The sequence below is a fragment of the Polypterus senegalus genome, chromosome 4 (genome assembly GCF_016835505.1).
Source record: "Polypterus senegalus isolate Bchr_013 chromosome 4, ASM1683550v1, whole genome shotgun sequence".
NCBI classification, from domain to species: Eukaryota; Metazoa; Chordata; class Cladistia; order Polypteriformes; family Polypteridae; genus Polypterus; species Polypterus senegalus.
Window position 1 is genome coordinate 111,152,880 of NC_053157.1, and position 15,000 is coordinate 111,167,879.

General features: G+C 39.6%; 1 protein-coding gene across 5 annotated transcripts in view; it reads left to right on the forward strand.

Annotated features, from left to right (window-relative positions):
- The window catches only part of nek1 (NIMA-related kinase 1), a 225,527-nt gene that overhangs the window by 120,786 nt on the left and 89,741 nt on the right, over nucleotides 1-15,000 (forward strand). For 4 of the 5 annotated variants that reach the window (XM_039751159.1, XM_039751162.1, XM_039751163.1 and 1 more), the window contains 2 exons: nucleotides 528-771; nucleotides 13,146-13,301. In XM_039751159.1, coding sequence (XP_039607093.1) covers nucleotides 528-771; nucleotides 13,146-13,301 — 400 coding nt within the window. The remainder of the gene's footprint in view (nucleotides 1-527; nucleotides 772-13,145; nucleotides 13,302-15,000) is intronic. The other variant, XM_039751160.1, reaches the window with a different exon arrangement.

Consider the following 15,000-nt stretch of genomic DNA (forward strand, 5'->3'; position numbering starts at 1 on the left):
AAATAGTAATATTACAATTGGTACAACTGTATATTTATTTTCTTAGCTTTTGCTAAACAAGTACTGGATAACAGGACTTTGGCTGTCCTGTCCTGTTTTACTCTTTTAATTAGCTTGTCAAGGCTGAAGTACATCTTCAGTTAGATCATAGTTGGAATGTTGATCATAATTTCTAATTTTTTGACTCATTTTCCCTGTATAGTTTTTTGAAAATAATACATTTTATGATTATAAACAGTCCTTACATAATGTAGTGATAAATACACTATAGATAGAAAGTCTGTCAGATTTTAATATTTTGGTTTCCATAATTTAATGCTTTTTTTAAATGAATTAGTGGTGTAGGTGGGAGCATTACTACTGTTTGTTAGTGTATATTGCCTTTCAGTTTATTTACAGTATATTTCATGCAGAGTATACATTATAATTTTCAAATTTCTCATCATAAAATTAAGTGCATTTATTTTGTAATGTTTATTCTTGATCTGGCCTTATTTTATTATTTATTTGTTTCTATGCTGGATTAGAGTGACAAAAGAGAAATTCTGCGACGGCTGAATCAGAATCTTAAGACTCGGCAAGTGTCAGATGAGGAAGAGAGTAAATCCCCGGTAATTCTTCAGGCTTCACCGAGTGTTCCTCATCAATGTGACATGAAGAAAGAGGAAAAAATATGCCCAGCAGGTGACAGAAAGAAATGGGAAGCGCATCCACAGGCTGTTATTCCTGTAGCACAGTTGACAATGGAGGAGACTGGTTTGCCTATGACAGGTAAAACAAATAAAAAAAATACTTTTGGTTAAGCTAAGCTGTTTCAATCCATTAATTATTTTCAGTATCTTTCAGATTTCAATTTTTTTTTTCCCCCACAGTCCAAAGACATGCAGGTTAGGTGCATTGGTGATTCTAAATTGTTCCTAATGTGCACTTGGTGTGTGGGTGTGTATGTGCCCTGCGGTGGGCTGCTGCCCTACCCAGGCTTTGTTTCCTGCCTTGCACCCTGTGTTGGCTGGGATTGGCTCCAGCAGACCTCCCCATGACCCCGTAGTTAGGATATAGTGGGTTGGATAATAGATGGATGTTTTTTAAAATTATTTCATGTTTTAGTTCTATTTCAGATTCCAAGGCAGCATTGCTCTTGTAGAATGAAAATGTCTTGTATAAAATAAAGAGTTAGATCAATTGTTCCCAAGTTCAGTTTAGGGGACCCTTTTAGCTACCAGTGTTCTTCCAAACAACATCTGCTTTTAACTTGGAACTGACCTAAATTAAGCCTGTTTTTACTTCCTATTCTCTGTTGTGTTTTTTTTTTTTTTGTGTGTGTGTCAGACCAGAAGTGACCAACTGGATTTGTTGGTTTTTTGCTGTTGTTGATAATGTAGCAAGTATTTGTGCATTATTCACGGATGAATTAGTTCTTACCCTTTTAAGATTTTGCTTTTTTATTTTTTTATGATTTTTGCTATTTATCTCATTAACGTATTTAGTCAAATATACACTGCACCCCTGTGTAATCTGCACATTTCATGTCTTTCAGTATAAGAATGGTAACTTGCACATTTACATATTTTCATTAAAAAAAAAACAAACAAACTACATAACTGCTTTACAAATTAAACCACAACCAACAATAGCCTGTGATGGTGTGCATATGAAGACACACAACACACAAACATAATAAGGGGTAGGTGAAATAGTGCCTTAGTAATTTTATTCAAACAACCAAAAAGAAACAGTGTTCAAAAGTGCACTTCTGTAAACTCTTCAATAAATAAATAATCCAGTAAAACAAAGATGTTCAGTGGAGGTTAAAATCAAATAAATAATCCTTTAAAAGCAAGGTTAAAAACATGGCAGGAATTTATGCTTTATAAAGACAGTCCCTGGTGCATCCCTTTGAAAACAGTCTCCTTAGCTAACCTCAAGTGGGTCATTGCAGCCGAGGAGATAACTAAACAGCAATTCAGCCCACCTTCTGCGTCTGCTCATAGGCTTGCACCCCTGCAGCCTCCAGTGGCTCTGGCAGGGCATTAGGCCGAGTTTCTGACTCCCACTGCCAGATTCGTGGCCCTGCAGTACATGGATGCCCCACAGGATGCCTCACTGAACCTTACAGTTCTCCTGTAGCCACATTGCTTCTCTCCAGCCTTGTGCTGCGAATCGCTGTAACTGATCAGCCACTGATCATCAGCTGCACACACCTCAAGGAACTTCCACACAGTTGCCAGCCTTCTATCTCTCCCTCTCGTCCACACACACAATGGCTTCCTCCACCTCCTGTCTTCTTCTCTCCAGTCATTTAACCTCCTCTTTTTTTATCCCTTTTCCTTTTTTTCTCTAATCTTCTCCTTTCTTCCTTTTCATTCCCGATTTGGTCTTCCTTTTCCTCCCTTTCTGTCCTGTGCAGGCTCCTGTTATACTAATCTTCCTCATGGAGCACAGGTGCAAACACACCACTAACTCCCAGGAATTAATTAGGCACCTGTCTGACATGCTTACTTGCACAACTCTTTGCAATCAGACAGTTACCCCCAGCATCCCTCTGAGCGAAGGACTCTTGAGCCTGATTAGAGCCTGCACTCTTACAGGGCACGATTATTTAAAATCGGCACAATGCTATGGACCACTTGTCACATAGCCTGCTTGCACAGATTATTGTATCAATTGTAATCGTTGTGTTAAGCCCCCTGAAAGTTATTCATTGTTGAATATCAGCATTGCTTCATACAAATGGCATTTTGTAATAAAATGAATAATATTCTCCATCTCCTTGATAATTTTCACTTATAAGTTTTGTTTTCACAGATGAGCAATATCTACCACAAGCCAGTTGCAAAATAGTAAACTTCAGATTACTAACCAGCCACCTTATCCACATGCCACAATGGCTCCTAATTTTTGGGTGCTGCTTCTCTGGGTGTGACAATTTTTTCAGCCTTCCTCAGTCTACTGCATGTTCCACAACTTGTACAGTATTATTATATGCATCTATAAGCAGTAAGTTTAAGTCCAGTTTAGATACTGTTACACACAAAGGTGCCAAAATGGAGTATGACATGAATGTTTGTCTTTAATCGGCCAGCTGAAACAGTTATCTGCTTCCTAAAGAAGACACTCTGATATTTTCAAACTGTACTAAGCACTAATTCAATAGGGTGATATTTCTAAAATTGTGATTTCTCTACCCACTCCTGCCCCACTGAATAGAATACTAAAGTGAAATGTAGATCTTTCTGAAATAGGAATAAAAAGACTGCCAATTGTAGAAGCTCAAAGGAGGGATTAGCATCATGTCCCAATCTGCTGACTGATATGTGCTAACCTGGTAAACCAAAGAGAACATACTAGGTGCATTCAAATTTATAAGTATTTTTTTGGAATTTATAAAATTCTGTTATTTAAACTCCCCATGGGGCATTTTACAACACCTAAACATATGAATGTCTACTAGGGCACAGAAGTTGAATGTCACTCTTTGGACAATTCAAATGTATTACAATAAAATTTTATTAGAATGTTAAAAAAATTATAATAGAATGTAGTTCCTTGCACTAATTTCCACATTGTATTACTCAAGATGTGCTATGTTGTATTTGCATATCACATCCAAAACAAAAATCAACTTATTCACATTTCTTAGTTGTTAGCTCAGGGACCCAGTCATCAGGAAAACCGACTGCCATTTGCCTGTTAAGCACATTCCATTCACAGAGTATTTTGAGGCAGATTTTCCTACCCCTGTTGATTTGCTCTTGGATCAAACAGCATCATGAAGGTTGCTTTTGCACTCTACTAAAACTGTTAAGCATTTATCTGAATATGCAAAAATTGTCTTGCCTTCCCCATTAAAGGCAATTGGAAATAACTGCTATATTTCTGATTTTCTTATTATAAAATCATCTTTTTAAAGAGTCTCTTCAGCAATACACAATTTAATCATCTTTATCACATACAGCTTTACACACACTCTTCACTAGAACTAACTGCTCTTGTATCACACGTTGCATAAATTAATAAGGCATAATAATTCTATTTTGTTATTTTTGGTTCAGCTGTAAAAGGGAAAAGGACAATCCATTTGTTAGATTCATATGTCAGTCCTTGATGACCTTCTCCTGGCCACTGCACTCAACTGGCTTCCTGTATTAAACAACATTCTCTATCAATCTGTCAGTTGTGTGTTACTGTGGGTTTTTTTTTTTTATTCTTCCACCTAGCTACAGAACTAACAATAGCCTATATTTGACTACTAAACTTAGAACATTTAAGTATCATAGCAAGAAACACACCTCATATAAAGTTAAAGCAGCATTTATTCACAATCTTACACAGGCAGTTATTTTAAAGAAGCCTTATTCTATGCAGCTATCACAAGTTATCCAGCCCCCATAAACCATGGTCACATGGGAACATGCAGGGTGCAGCACCTATTGGTGACAGTGGGCAACCCGACATTTAAACATTTACAGCAGAAGTAGATCAGAATGTCAATTAAACCCCTATTGCCATATCAACTACCTCTGCTTACTTACATTTAGAACAGAAAGATCTAAAATGCCCTGTTTAAAATTTGCAGCATCATGATGGCAGTGGAGTTTTTAACCAGATTGTTTAATGCCTGCGGAGTGGAGAAGAAGTGTACTCATATCGATATTTTAGAATAAGGGGGATGTGCAGGACTGTAGTAAGTACAGGGGGATAAAATTGATGAGCCATGAAGTTATGGGAATGAGTACTGGAAGCTAGGTTAAGAAGAGAGATGATGATTCGTGAGCAGCAGTATGGTTTCATGCCAAGAAAGAGCACCACAGATGCAATGTTTGCCATGAGGATGTTGATGGAGAAGTATAGGGAATGCCAGAAGGAGTTGCATTGCATCTTTGTGGACCTGGAGAAAGCATATGACAGGGCGCCTCGAGAGGAGCTGTAGTATTGTATGAAGAAGTCATGAGTGGCAGGGAAGTACGTAAGAGTTGTACAGAATATGTATGAGGGAAGTGTGACTGTGGTGAGGTCTGCAGTAGGAGTGATGGATTCATTCAAGGTGGAGGTGGGATTACATCAGGGATCAGCTCTGAGCCCTTTCTTATTTGTATTGGTGATGGACAGGTTGACAGACAAGATTAGACAGGAGTCCCTGTGGACTATGATGTTTGCTAATGACATTGTGATCTGTAGCAATAGTAGTGAGCAGGTTGAGGAGACCCAGGAGAGGAGAGGAGAGGAATGAAGGTCAGTAGGAACAAGACAGAATACATGTGTGAAATGAGAGGGAGGTCAGTGGAATTGTGAGGATGCAAGGAGTAGATTTGGCAGAGGTGGATGAGTTTAAATACTTGGGATCAACAGTACAGAGTAATGGGGATTGTGGAAGAGAGGTGAACAAGAGAGTGCAGGCAGGATGGAATGGGTAGAGAAGAGTGTCAGGAGTAATCTGTGGCAGGCAGGTATCAGCAAGAGTGAAAGGGAAGGTCTACAGGACGGTAGTGAGACCAGCTATGTTCTATGGGTTGGAGACAGTGGCACTAACCAAAAAACAGGAGACAGAGTTGGCGGTGGCAGAGTTAAAGATGCTAAGATTTGCACTGGGTGTGACAAAGATGGATAGGATTTTAAATGAGTACATTAAAGGGTCAGCTCAAGTTGGACGGTTGGGAGTGTGACAGATATGGGGCGCTATCGCTCCCTTGAACCCTTGTCCAAGATGCCAGACTCCAGATAAAAGTCCAAAAGTATGACTTTTTATTAATCAACAGTGCCCAAAGCACCCTCTCCTTCACAATACTCATTAAATAAATCACTAACAATACAATAAACAATTCCTTCACTCCCAGACGCTCGTCTCACCGTCTGGGAGTTCCCACAGTTCTTTTATAGTCCCTGATCCGGAAGTGTTCCAATCCCCAGTCTATGTGATCTTTTATCACTTCCGGGTCCGATCAAAAGTCCTTTTCTTCACCCCGGAAGCACGTCATTCCCTTTGTCCATGTGACTCGGACGTGCTTCCAGGATGTAAGGCAACTAAACGTCATTCCTCCCTGCAGCGTCCTCTAGTGGCCCCCACGGTATCCAGCAGGGCTGAGTATAAAGACTGCAATGTCCATGATGCCCTGCTGGTCTTCGGGCACCTCCATGCTGCCGGGAGAGCTCCACCTGGCGGCTTGGGGGTATTGGCCAGGATGAACGGCCGGCCATACACAACAGGAGACAAAGTCAGAGAGGCGAGATTACGTTGGTTTGGACATGTGCAGAGGAGAGATGCTGAATATATTGGGAGAAGGATGCTAAGGATAGAGTTGCTAGGGAAGAGGTAAAGAGGAAGGCTTAAGAGAAGTTTATGGATGTGGTGAGAGAGGACATGTAGGTGATGGGTGTAATAGAACAAGATGCAGAGGACAGAAAGATATGTAAGGAGATGATCCTCTGTGGCGACCCTTAATGGGAGCAGCTGAAAGAAGAAGATGGAACATTATGGCAGTCCACCCTCGCAGCACTACAGTATTACTAATTTAATCATGCTCTGATAAACACTCCCCCTCTTTTTACATATTATTTTAATTTGCTCTAAATTATAGTATCAGAAATAGTGGTAACTAGCCAACACGCGGTGTAGCATACGCCGCATATAATTTATTGATGAGTGAACACTTCCTGAAAGACACAGTTGTCCAAATGGGGAGGGTTTGAGGATACAACTGTCAGTGAATAAAAAGATGGAACTCTGGAGAGAGCAACATACAATTGTCCATGAGTGAAAACAGATTTTGGCAGATACAGGCATATTTTTTTGAATGTTTTTCCTTGTGCCTTATTAATAGTCATTGCAAAAGGCAATCTAATAGGAAATTGTCTGCGTGTAAAAGTAAAAGGCAAATTAGAATCTGATGGGGTCAGGGAGATCCGGGGAATAAGGACAGTTTGTGAGGTAGTAAATGTGATAGTGTTACACTCCAGTACATTGCGGTGAATGCTGGTAACAAAGTCTAGTGCCATTACAGAGACCTTTTGCTGGCATGAGGTTCCTGAGAAGCATGATGACTGAACCAATTTTAATTTTGAGTTTATGCTGAGGCATGCCAGTGGGAGTAAGACTATTAAGAAATTCTTCGGGGAATGCAAGTTGATCTGCAGGATCGTCTGTGACGATGGAGTCGACGCTGGTGAAACTTACTTCATCGTTAGGGATAAGTTTCAGCACCTGTTCATTAAGGTGTAGTGAGTCTTCGTTGGTGACGCTTATTATAGCTCGCGTACTGAATTGTTTCAGAGTGACAGTTGAGAAGTTGATGTCGCCATATAATTGCCTCAAGAGCGATGTTGGAAGCCTGCGGAGGGTGAGAGTTGGCGGGCGGGGCCTTGTGCATTCCCCATGATGTGGGAGGAGGGTTAGAGTGGGCGTTCATGGCTCTTTTGTGCGTAACCAATGGAAGGGGCTCTGTGAGTTGGCGGTCGTGGCTCTTTCTTGCGGTGAAAAGTCAATGTAGTTCAGAGGTGCATGTGGACTTTTGCACAGACGAAAGCGACTGAGGCTGTTTTTCACGCGTTGTTGCGTGGGGGCACATGAGCAGGCAGTGCACATGCCTCGAGAGCGACGCTGGATGCGGGAGGACGGTTACAGTTGGCATGCGTGGCTCTGTAGTGCGTATCCCATGATGCGGTAGGAGGGTTAGAGTTGGCGGGCGGGGCTCTGTCGATTTGTATCCCATGGTCTTAGAGTTAGCCGGCGTGGCTCTCTGTCTTGCTTGCGCTCACTGTCTTGCGTGCCCTTAGTGAATTATATATATACTGTGAGTAAAGATTTGTGATGCCATAGTTTATATTAAAGAAGATGGGTAAGGATTGATTTTCTTTGGAGAAATATTTTAAAATGTGACAAAGAAATAATAACAAAACTATATGTAAATATAAATAATTAAGTACATCATGAATATGTTTTGGTCCTTATTTTTGTATGCATGTATTAAATAAATGAAAAACTAATTTCAGAGACATCACACTCAATATTAAAATATGCCTTGAAACCTAAACTGTCATTTTTAGCCATCACATTTGAGAGAGCTGTGTTCTAGCTGTTTTTTCATTGGTGAATTGTTGTTGGAGCAGCTATTAATCTTTGTCTCTAGTACCAAAAAGAAAGCAAAACTGCAGAATACAAGCAAATTTGATTGATCACATTTTAGCAATCACAGGCCATTTTATATGCCTTTCATATGTAGATTACTGAAATACATTACTGCATTTGCAGTGAACTCCATTTCCATAAAGCACTGTAATTTCAAGGCGTGCAATAGCTTGAAACTGTTTCCACCACCCTGTGTGTCTTTTAAAGAACACTAAACAAGTCATGAGCAATTCATGCTTACAGACACACAGCAAACAGAAGATACAAAAATATATATAACACTGTAACAATCATTCGGTGCAAACATACTGTACATGTAGCACATAGAATGCTTTTATTACGTTATGTTCAAAAGTAACGTGCAGAAAGACCGGTTGCCTTCCTTAATGCTGCTTTTTTTATTCAAAAGCTTTGTTTCAGTAACGTTTTGTAAATTGTGTTTTCAGATATATACAGGGAAAAATCTAACAATGTTTTCATATATTTTCTGTTGACGACATGTCGGTCTGTCTGCATGAAACAACTTGGCTCCCATTGGACTAGTTTTGTAAGTTGTACTTTGCTAACTGTTTTTCTTGGTGAAGAGAGAGTGGACAAGCAGTGTAGGACACTGATGGACTGAGTACATGTACTTCACTCAGACTGTTAAGTGGGCAGAAGCAATACATTTCAGCAGGGATTGAACAGTGTTTCTGCAACATGACAAACTCAAAAGTTAACAAGTTGTAAAATGACATTAAACGTGAGTGAAAAATAGTGTCTACTGTAAACAGGATGTAATAAATTATCAGAATTTAGCATCCTTATGGTAAAATCACCAGTGTTAAATTCACTGTTATAGCGTTGAATTAAAAGGTATGTTGTATGAAGGACATTTCCTATGTTTTTATATCTGCACTTTAACTGTTAAATTACCACTGGTGTTTTGATGTGCATGAAAAACAAAGCACTCCTTAACCTATGAACAATGATTGATTGTTTTTTAATTCCATCCTAAAACCACTAGACCCAGTCTTTAGGAAAAAAGTCGCAATGAAATCTTTAAACCCATTTTTTTCATATTTTGTAACACCACAAACCATCCATCCATCCATTATCCAACCCGCTATATCCTAACTACAGGGTCATGGAGATCTGCTGGAGCCAATCCCAGCCAACACAGGGCACAAGGCAGGAAACAAGCCCTGAGCAGGGTGCACACACACACACACACACACACCAAGCACACACTAGGGACAATTTTTAGAATTGCCAATGCACCTACACCACAAACTAGTAATAGCAAATATTCAAGTCAGTGTGTTAAAAAGGTATCAATATCAGGCCTAGAAAAAAAACTTTACAGGTAACATATGGACTAGTAAGGTATAAAATGGTCATATGGTAATAAATTATTGATGAGAGAACAAGGATTGTATTAATACTTGCATAGCTTCATCCTAATAGAGTATAATCAGCACACCACTCACATTCGTTTAAAAAAAAAAGTAAGTCAATTAAGGATAATACAGTACTTTCTATATCCAGAAGAAAACTGAAGTGTCTTCTCCTGTTTAGCAATCTGTAGGTTTTTTGCATCTGTGCCTGCTAAGCTCTTTGTTGATTGTCAGTATATGAATACATTTAAGTGGCAAACCTCCACAGAGCATTAGGGAATTAAGTAGGAGAAAATGGAAAAATCATGGTTTAAAGCTGACAGAAATTATAAATCATTCTAAATTTCTTATTAATGTAAAGCTTACACTGTAGTTTTTTCTTAAGAACAAAAAGGGCCAGCTAATTCAAAATTAAAATCAAAATACAGCAAGTTGCTGATTATGAAACTGGAACAAAATCTTGTGGTCACCAAGTCCCCCAGGACTAGTACTCAAGATACAGTAATCCCTCCTCGATCGCGGAAGTTGCATTCCAGAACCCCGTGAAAATCCGTGAAGTAGAAACCATATGTTTGTATGGTTATTTTTATATATTTTAAGCCCTTAGAAAACTCCCCCACACTGTTTATAAATATTCTCCGCACAGTTATACAGTAAACCCTTGTTTATCGCGGTTAATCCGCTCCAGACAGATAAATGAATTTCTGCGAAGTAGGATTCTTTATTTATAAATCTTTATAAATATTTTCGCAGTTGGAACATAGAAAACCTGTTTACAACTTTCTAAATACGTTTTTTTACATTATTGGAGCCCTCTAGACATGAAATAACACCCTTTAGTCAAAAGTTTAAACTGTGCTCCATGACAAGACAGAGATGACAGTTCTTTCTCACAATTAAAAGAATGCAAACATATCTTCCTCTTCAAATGAGTGCCGTCAGGAGCAGAGAATATCAGAGAGAGAGAAAAGTAAACAAAAATCAATAGGGCTGTTGGGCTTTTAAGTAAACGAAGCACCGCGATAAAGCTGCCACAATGAAGGGATCAATGTGAAGGTAGTCTTTTCAGCATTTTTTAGAAGAGCGTCCGTATCTTCTAAGCAAACAGCCCCTCTGCTCACACCCTCTCCGTTAGGAGCAGAGAATGTTGGAGACAGAGGCAAAGAAAAGTAAACAATCAAAAATCAATACTGGCTGTTAAAGCTTTTAAATATGCGAAGCACCGCGCAAGAAGCATATTGTATATTATTGAGGAGTTTTATTTAATATGTAATACGTGCTCTGATTGGGTAGCTTCTCAGCCATCCGCCAATAGTGTTGTATGAAATCAATTGGGCAAACAAACTGAGGAAACGTGTGCCATAGATTAAAAGACACATTGTCCGCAGAAATCTGCGAACCACCAAAAAATCTGTGATATATATACTGCTCAAAAGAATTAAAGGAACACTTTTTAATCAGAGTATAGCATAAAATCAATGAAACTTATGGGATATTAATCTGGTCAGTTAAGTAGCAGAGGGGGTTGTTAATCAGTTTCAACTGCTGTGGTGTTAATGAAATTAACAACAGATGCACTAGAGGGGCAACAATGAGATGACCCCCAAAACAGGAATGGTTTAACAGGTGGAGGCCACTGATATTTTTCCCTCCTCATCTTTTCTGACTGTTTCTTCACTAGTTTTGCATTTGGCTACAGTCCGTGTCACTACTGGTAGCATGAGGCGATACCTGGACCCTACAGAGGTTGCACAGGTAGTCCAACTTCTCCAGGATAGCACATCAATACGTGTCATTGCCAGAAGGTTTGCTGTGTCTCCCTGCACAGTCTCAAGGGCATGGAGGAGATTCTAGGAGACAAGCAGTTACTCTAGGAGAGCTGGAGAGGGCCATAGAAGGTCCATAACCCATCAGCAGGACCAGTATCTGCTCCATTGGACAAGGAGGAACAGGATGAGCACTGCCAGAGCCCTACAAAATGACCTCCAGCAGGCTACTGGTGTGAATGTCTCTGACCAAACAACCAGAAAGACTTCATGAGGGTGACCCAAGGGCCCCATTTCCTCTAATGGGCCCTGAGCTCACTGCCCAGCAGCATGCAGCTCGATTGGTATTCGCCATAGAATACCAGAATTGGCAGATGCACCATTGGTGCCCTGTGCTTTTTACAGATGAGAGCAGGTTCACCCTGAGCACGTGACAGAAGTGAAAGGGTCTGGAGAAGCCATGGAGAACATTATGCTGCCTGTAACATCATTCAGCATGAGCAGTTTGGTGGTGGGTTAATGATTGTCTGGGGAGGCATATACATGGAGGGTCACACAGACCGCTACAGGCTTGACAAAGGCACCTTGGCTGCCATTAGGTATCAGGATGAAATCATTGGACCCATTGTCAGACCCTATGCTGGTACAGTGGCTCCTGGTGCACGACAATTCTTGTCCTCATGTGGTGAGAGTATGCAGGCAGTTCCTGGATGATGAAGGAATTGATACCATTGACTGGCCACCACACTTTCCTGACCTAAATCCAATAGAACACCTCTGGGACATTATGTTTTGGTCCATCCAATGCCACCAGGTTGCACCTCAGGCTGTCCAGGAGCTCAGTGATGCCCTGGTCCAGATCTGGGAGGAGATCCCCCACAACACCATCTGTCATCTCATTAGAAGCATGCACCGATGTTGTCAGGCATGTATACAAGAACACAGGGGCCATACAAAGTGCTGCGTACAATTTTGAGTTGCTGCAATTTAAATTTTAGCAAAATGGACTAGCCTGCCACAATTTTTTCACTCTGATTTTTGGGGCGTCTTTGAATTCAGGGCACTGTAGGTTGATCATTTTCATTTCCATCAAACGATGTGGCATCCTTTCGTTCCTAACACATTACCCAGTCTATATCAGTATAGATATCCAGGAGGATTTCTTTTTCCCATTTGAGATCTGATGTGTTTTCAAAGTGATCCTTTAATTTTTTTGAGCAGTTTATTTAGATATGCTTACATTTAAAATCCGCGATGGACTGAAGCCGCAAAAGTTGAAGTGCGATATAGCGAGGGATCACTTTACTTTGAAATAGTCAACAACAGTGTCAAGTGTAAAAAGGCATGTGGTCTATAAATATATTTTTTATTTTATTTTTTTTTTCTCCAGCCGTCTGGAGTTTTTTTGTTTTTTCTGTCCCCCCTGGCCATTGAACTTTACTATTATTCGATGTTAATTAATGTTGAGTTATTTTGTTTTATAATTGTGTCTTTCATTTTTCTATTCTTTAATATGTAAAGCACTTTGAGCTACTGTTTGTATGAAAATGTGCTATATAAATAAATGTTGTTGTTGTAAATTCCTAACCTAGTAAGTTTAACAAAGCTGTAAACACCTACTTTGACATGCGTCAGTATTTATAGCACTATTGCAAAAAATTCAGATGTAATGCTATTCCTTTGTGTTGTGTCTTATTATAGTTTTTTATTAGATTTACTTTTGCACACATTCTCACAGTAAATATGTAATTAAGTTTAAAACAGATTTTTTTATATTGATTGCTCAATTGATATTGATTACATATTTAATAAAGATTACCGTGATGTCAAGTTAGTACAATAGAAAATCAATATCATCTTACTTTTTTGTCTACCCTGTAGAGAAAACTATTGGAGAAGTCATCAAACTGCAGGCCATGGAGCCATCAAGACGAGAGTGGGGAAAATGTCCTGATGTCAGTGTTCTGAAAGTACTGGAAGAAGCGAAACTACAGCCACAGACACTAATGTTACAAGATGCTGCACTTGGTAAAACTGGTAAAACGTCAAGTGTTTTTTCACTTTACAGTCAATATCTGAATATGTTTAGATTAATATTTTTCTTTGTATAATATGTTTAACTATTGTTTACTGCGCTTGTTTATATAAATTGAATAAAATTTAGGATGATACATCCACTTGTGCAATTTGATACTTTATTAACTAATGGATGATTTTATAGTCTTCCACTCTTTAGGAGCATAATGAATGAGTGTGGCGTGGGAGAATGTAGGTGGTCTGAGTTCTAAGATGTACACTTTAATTTCCTTAAAATAACATAAAATTCCACAGATATTCGCACAGTTACTTTAGTATGTAATAATAGGTATCTAGTGTTCAACTTTTATGACCTTTCTTTCTGTTGCAACCAGATTGCACCATCCACAATGTCCCATCTCTCATGTTCTCCTTTACTTGTGTAAAACTGATGCTGGCTGTGAACTTTGTATACTGATAGCTTTGCTGCTGTATCAGACACTTGACACACTTTGTGCAGAACTGTATCATGCATTGTAAGTAAGGCTGGAGTTATACTTCACGCGATGCATGCTGCAGCGGACTCTCCTGCTATGCAAGCGTTGTAGTGTTTATACTTGCGCGCGTACTTTACGTAAATCTGGAGGAATCCACCAGGTGGCTGTGCGAGATATTCTCACGGTGAGAACATGTTCGACTTCTCTGTGCTGTGAATTGCCTAGAACACCTATTCAATTCCGATGACACCTTACCGCAATATCTCTGAAAAGGATGTTTATTGATTAAATCCATCAATCCAAGGATGTGTCCATTCTAGCAAGCATTAGGCACGAATCAGAAACAGCCCCTTGACGAGGCCTCAGCTCATCGCAAGGTGGGTACAAGCACACACGTACACTCGCGGCACCAAATCCCCAAATCTTCATATCTTTGGAAGGAAACCAGAGCACAGTGTGGAATACAAGCAGGAAATAACAGCAACATAACTCTGCGAGACAGCAGTGCTATCACCCCACCACTGTGACACCCCCATGTGTGTAATTTATTCCTCCATGTGTGTAATTATTAACCGTATTCATTATTTAAATGAAATTATATGTAAAATGTAACATACACACTTTAATGCATTTCATCATGAAAGTGATATCTACAGTAAATCTAAAGATTCTAACTAGATACTGTAGATAGATACTTTATTAATCCCAAGGGGAAATTCACATAATCCAGCAGCAGTATACTGATACAAAGAAACAATATTAAATTAAATAGTAATAAAAATGAAAAAAATAAAAAAACAGACTATAACTTTGAGTAATGTTAGCATTTACTCCCCCGAGTGGAATTGAAGAGTCGCATAGTGTGGGGGAGGAACGATCTCCTCAGTCTGTCAGTGGAGCAAGACAGTGACAAAAGTCTGTCACTGAAGCTACTCCTCTGCCTGGAAATGACACTGTTCAGTGGATGCAGTGGATTCTTCATGATTGACAGGAGTTTGCTTAATGCCCGTCGCTCTGCCACAGATGTTAAACTGTCCAACTTTACTCCTACAATAGAGCCTGCCTTCTTAACAGTTTGTCCAGGCGTGAGGCGTCTTTCATCTTTATGCTGCCACCCCAGCACACCACTGCAGTAGAAGAGGGCATTCGCCACAACCGTCTGGTAGAACATCTGCAGCATCTTACTGCAGATGTTGAAGGAGGCCAACCTTCTCAGAAAGTAT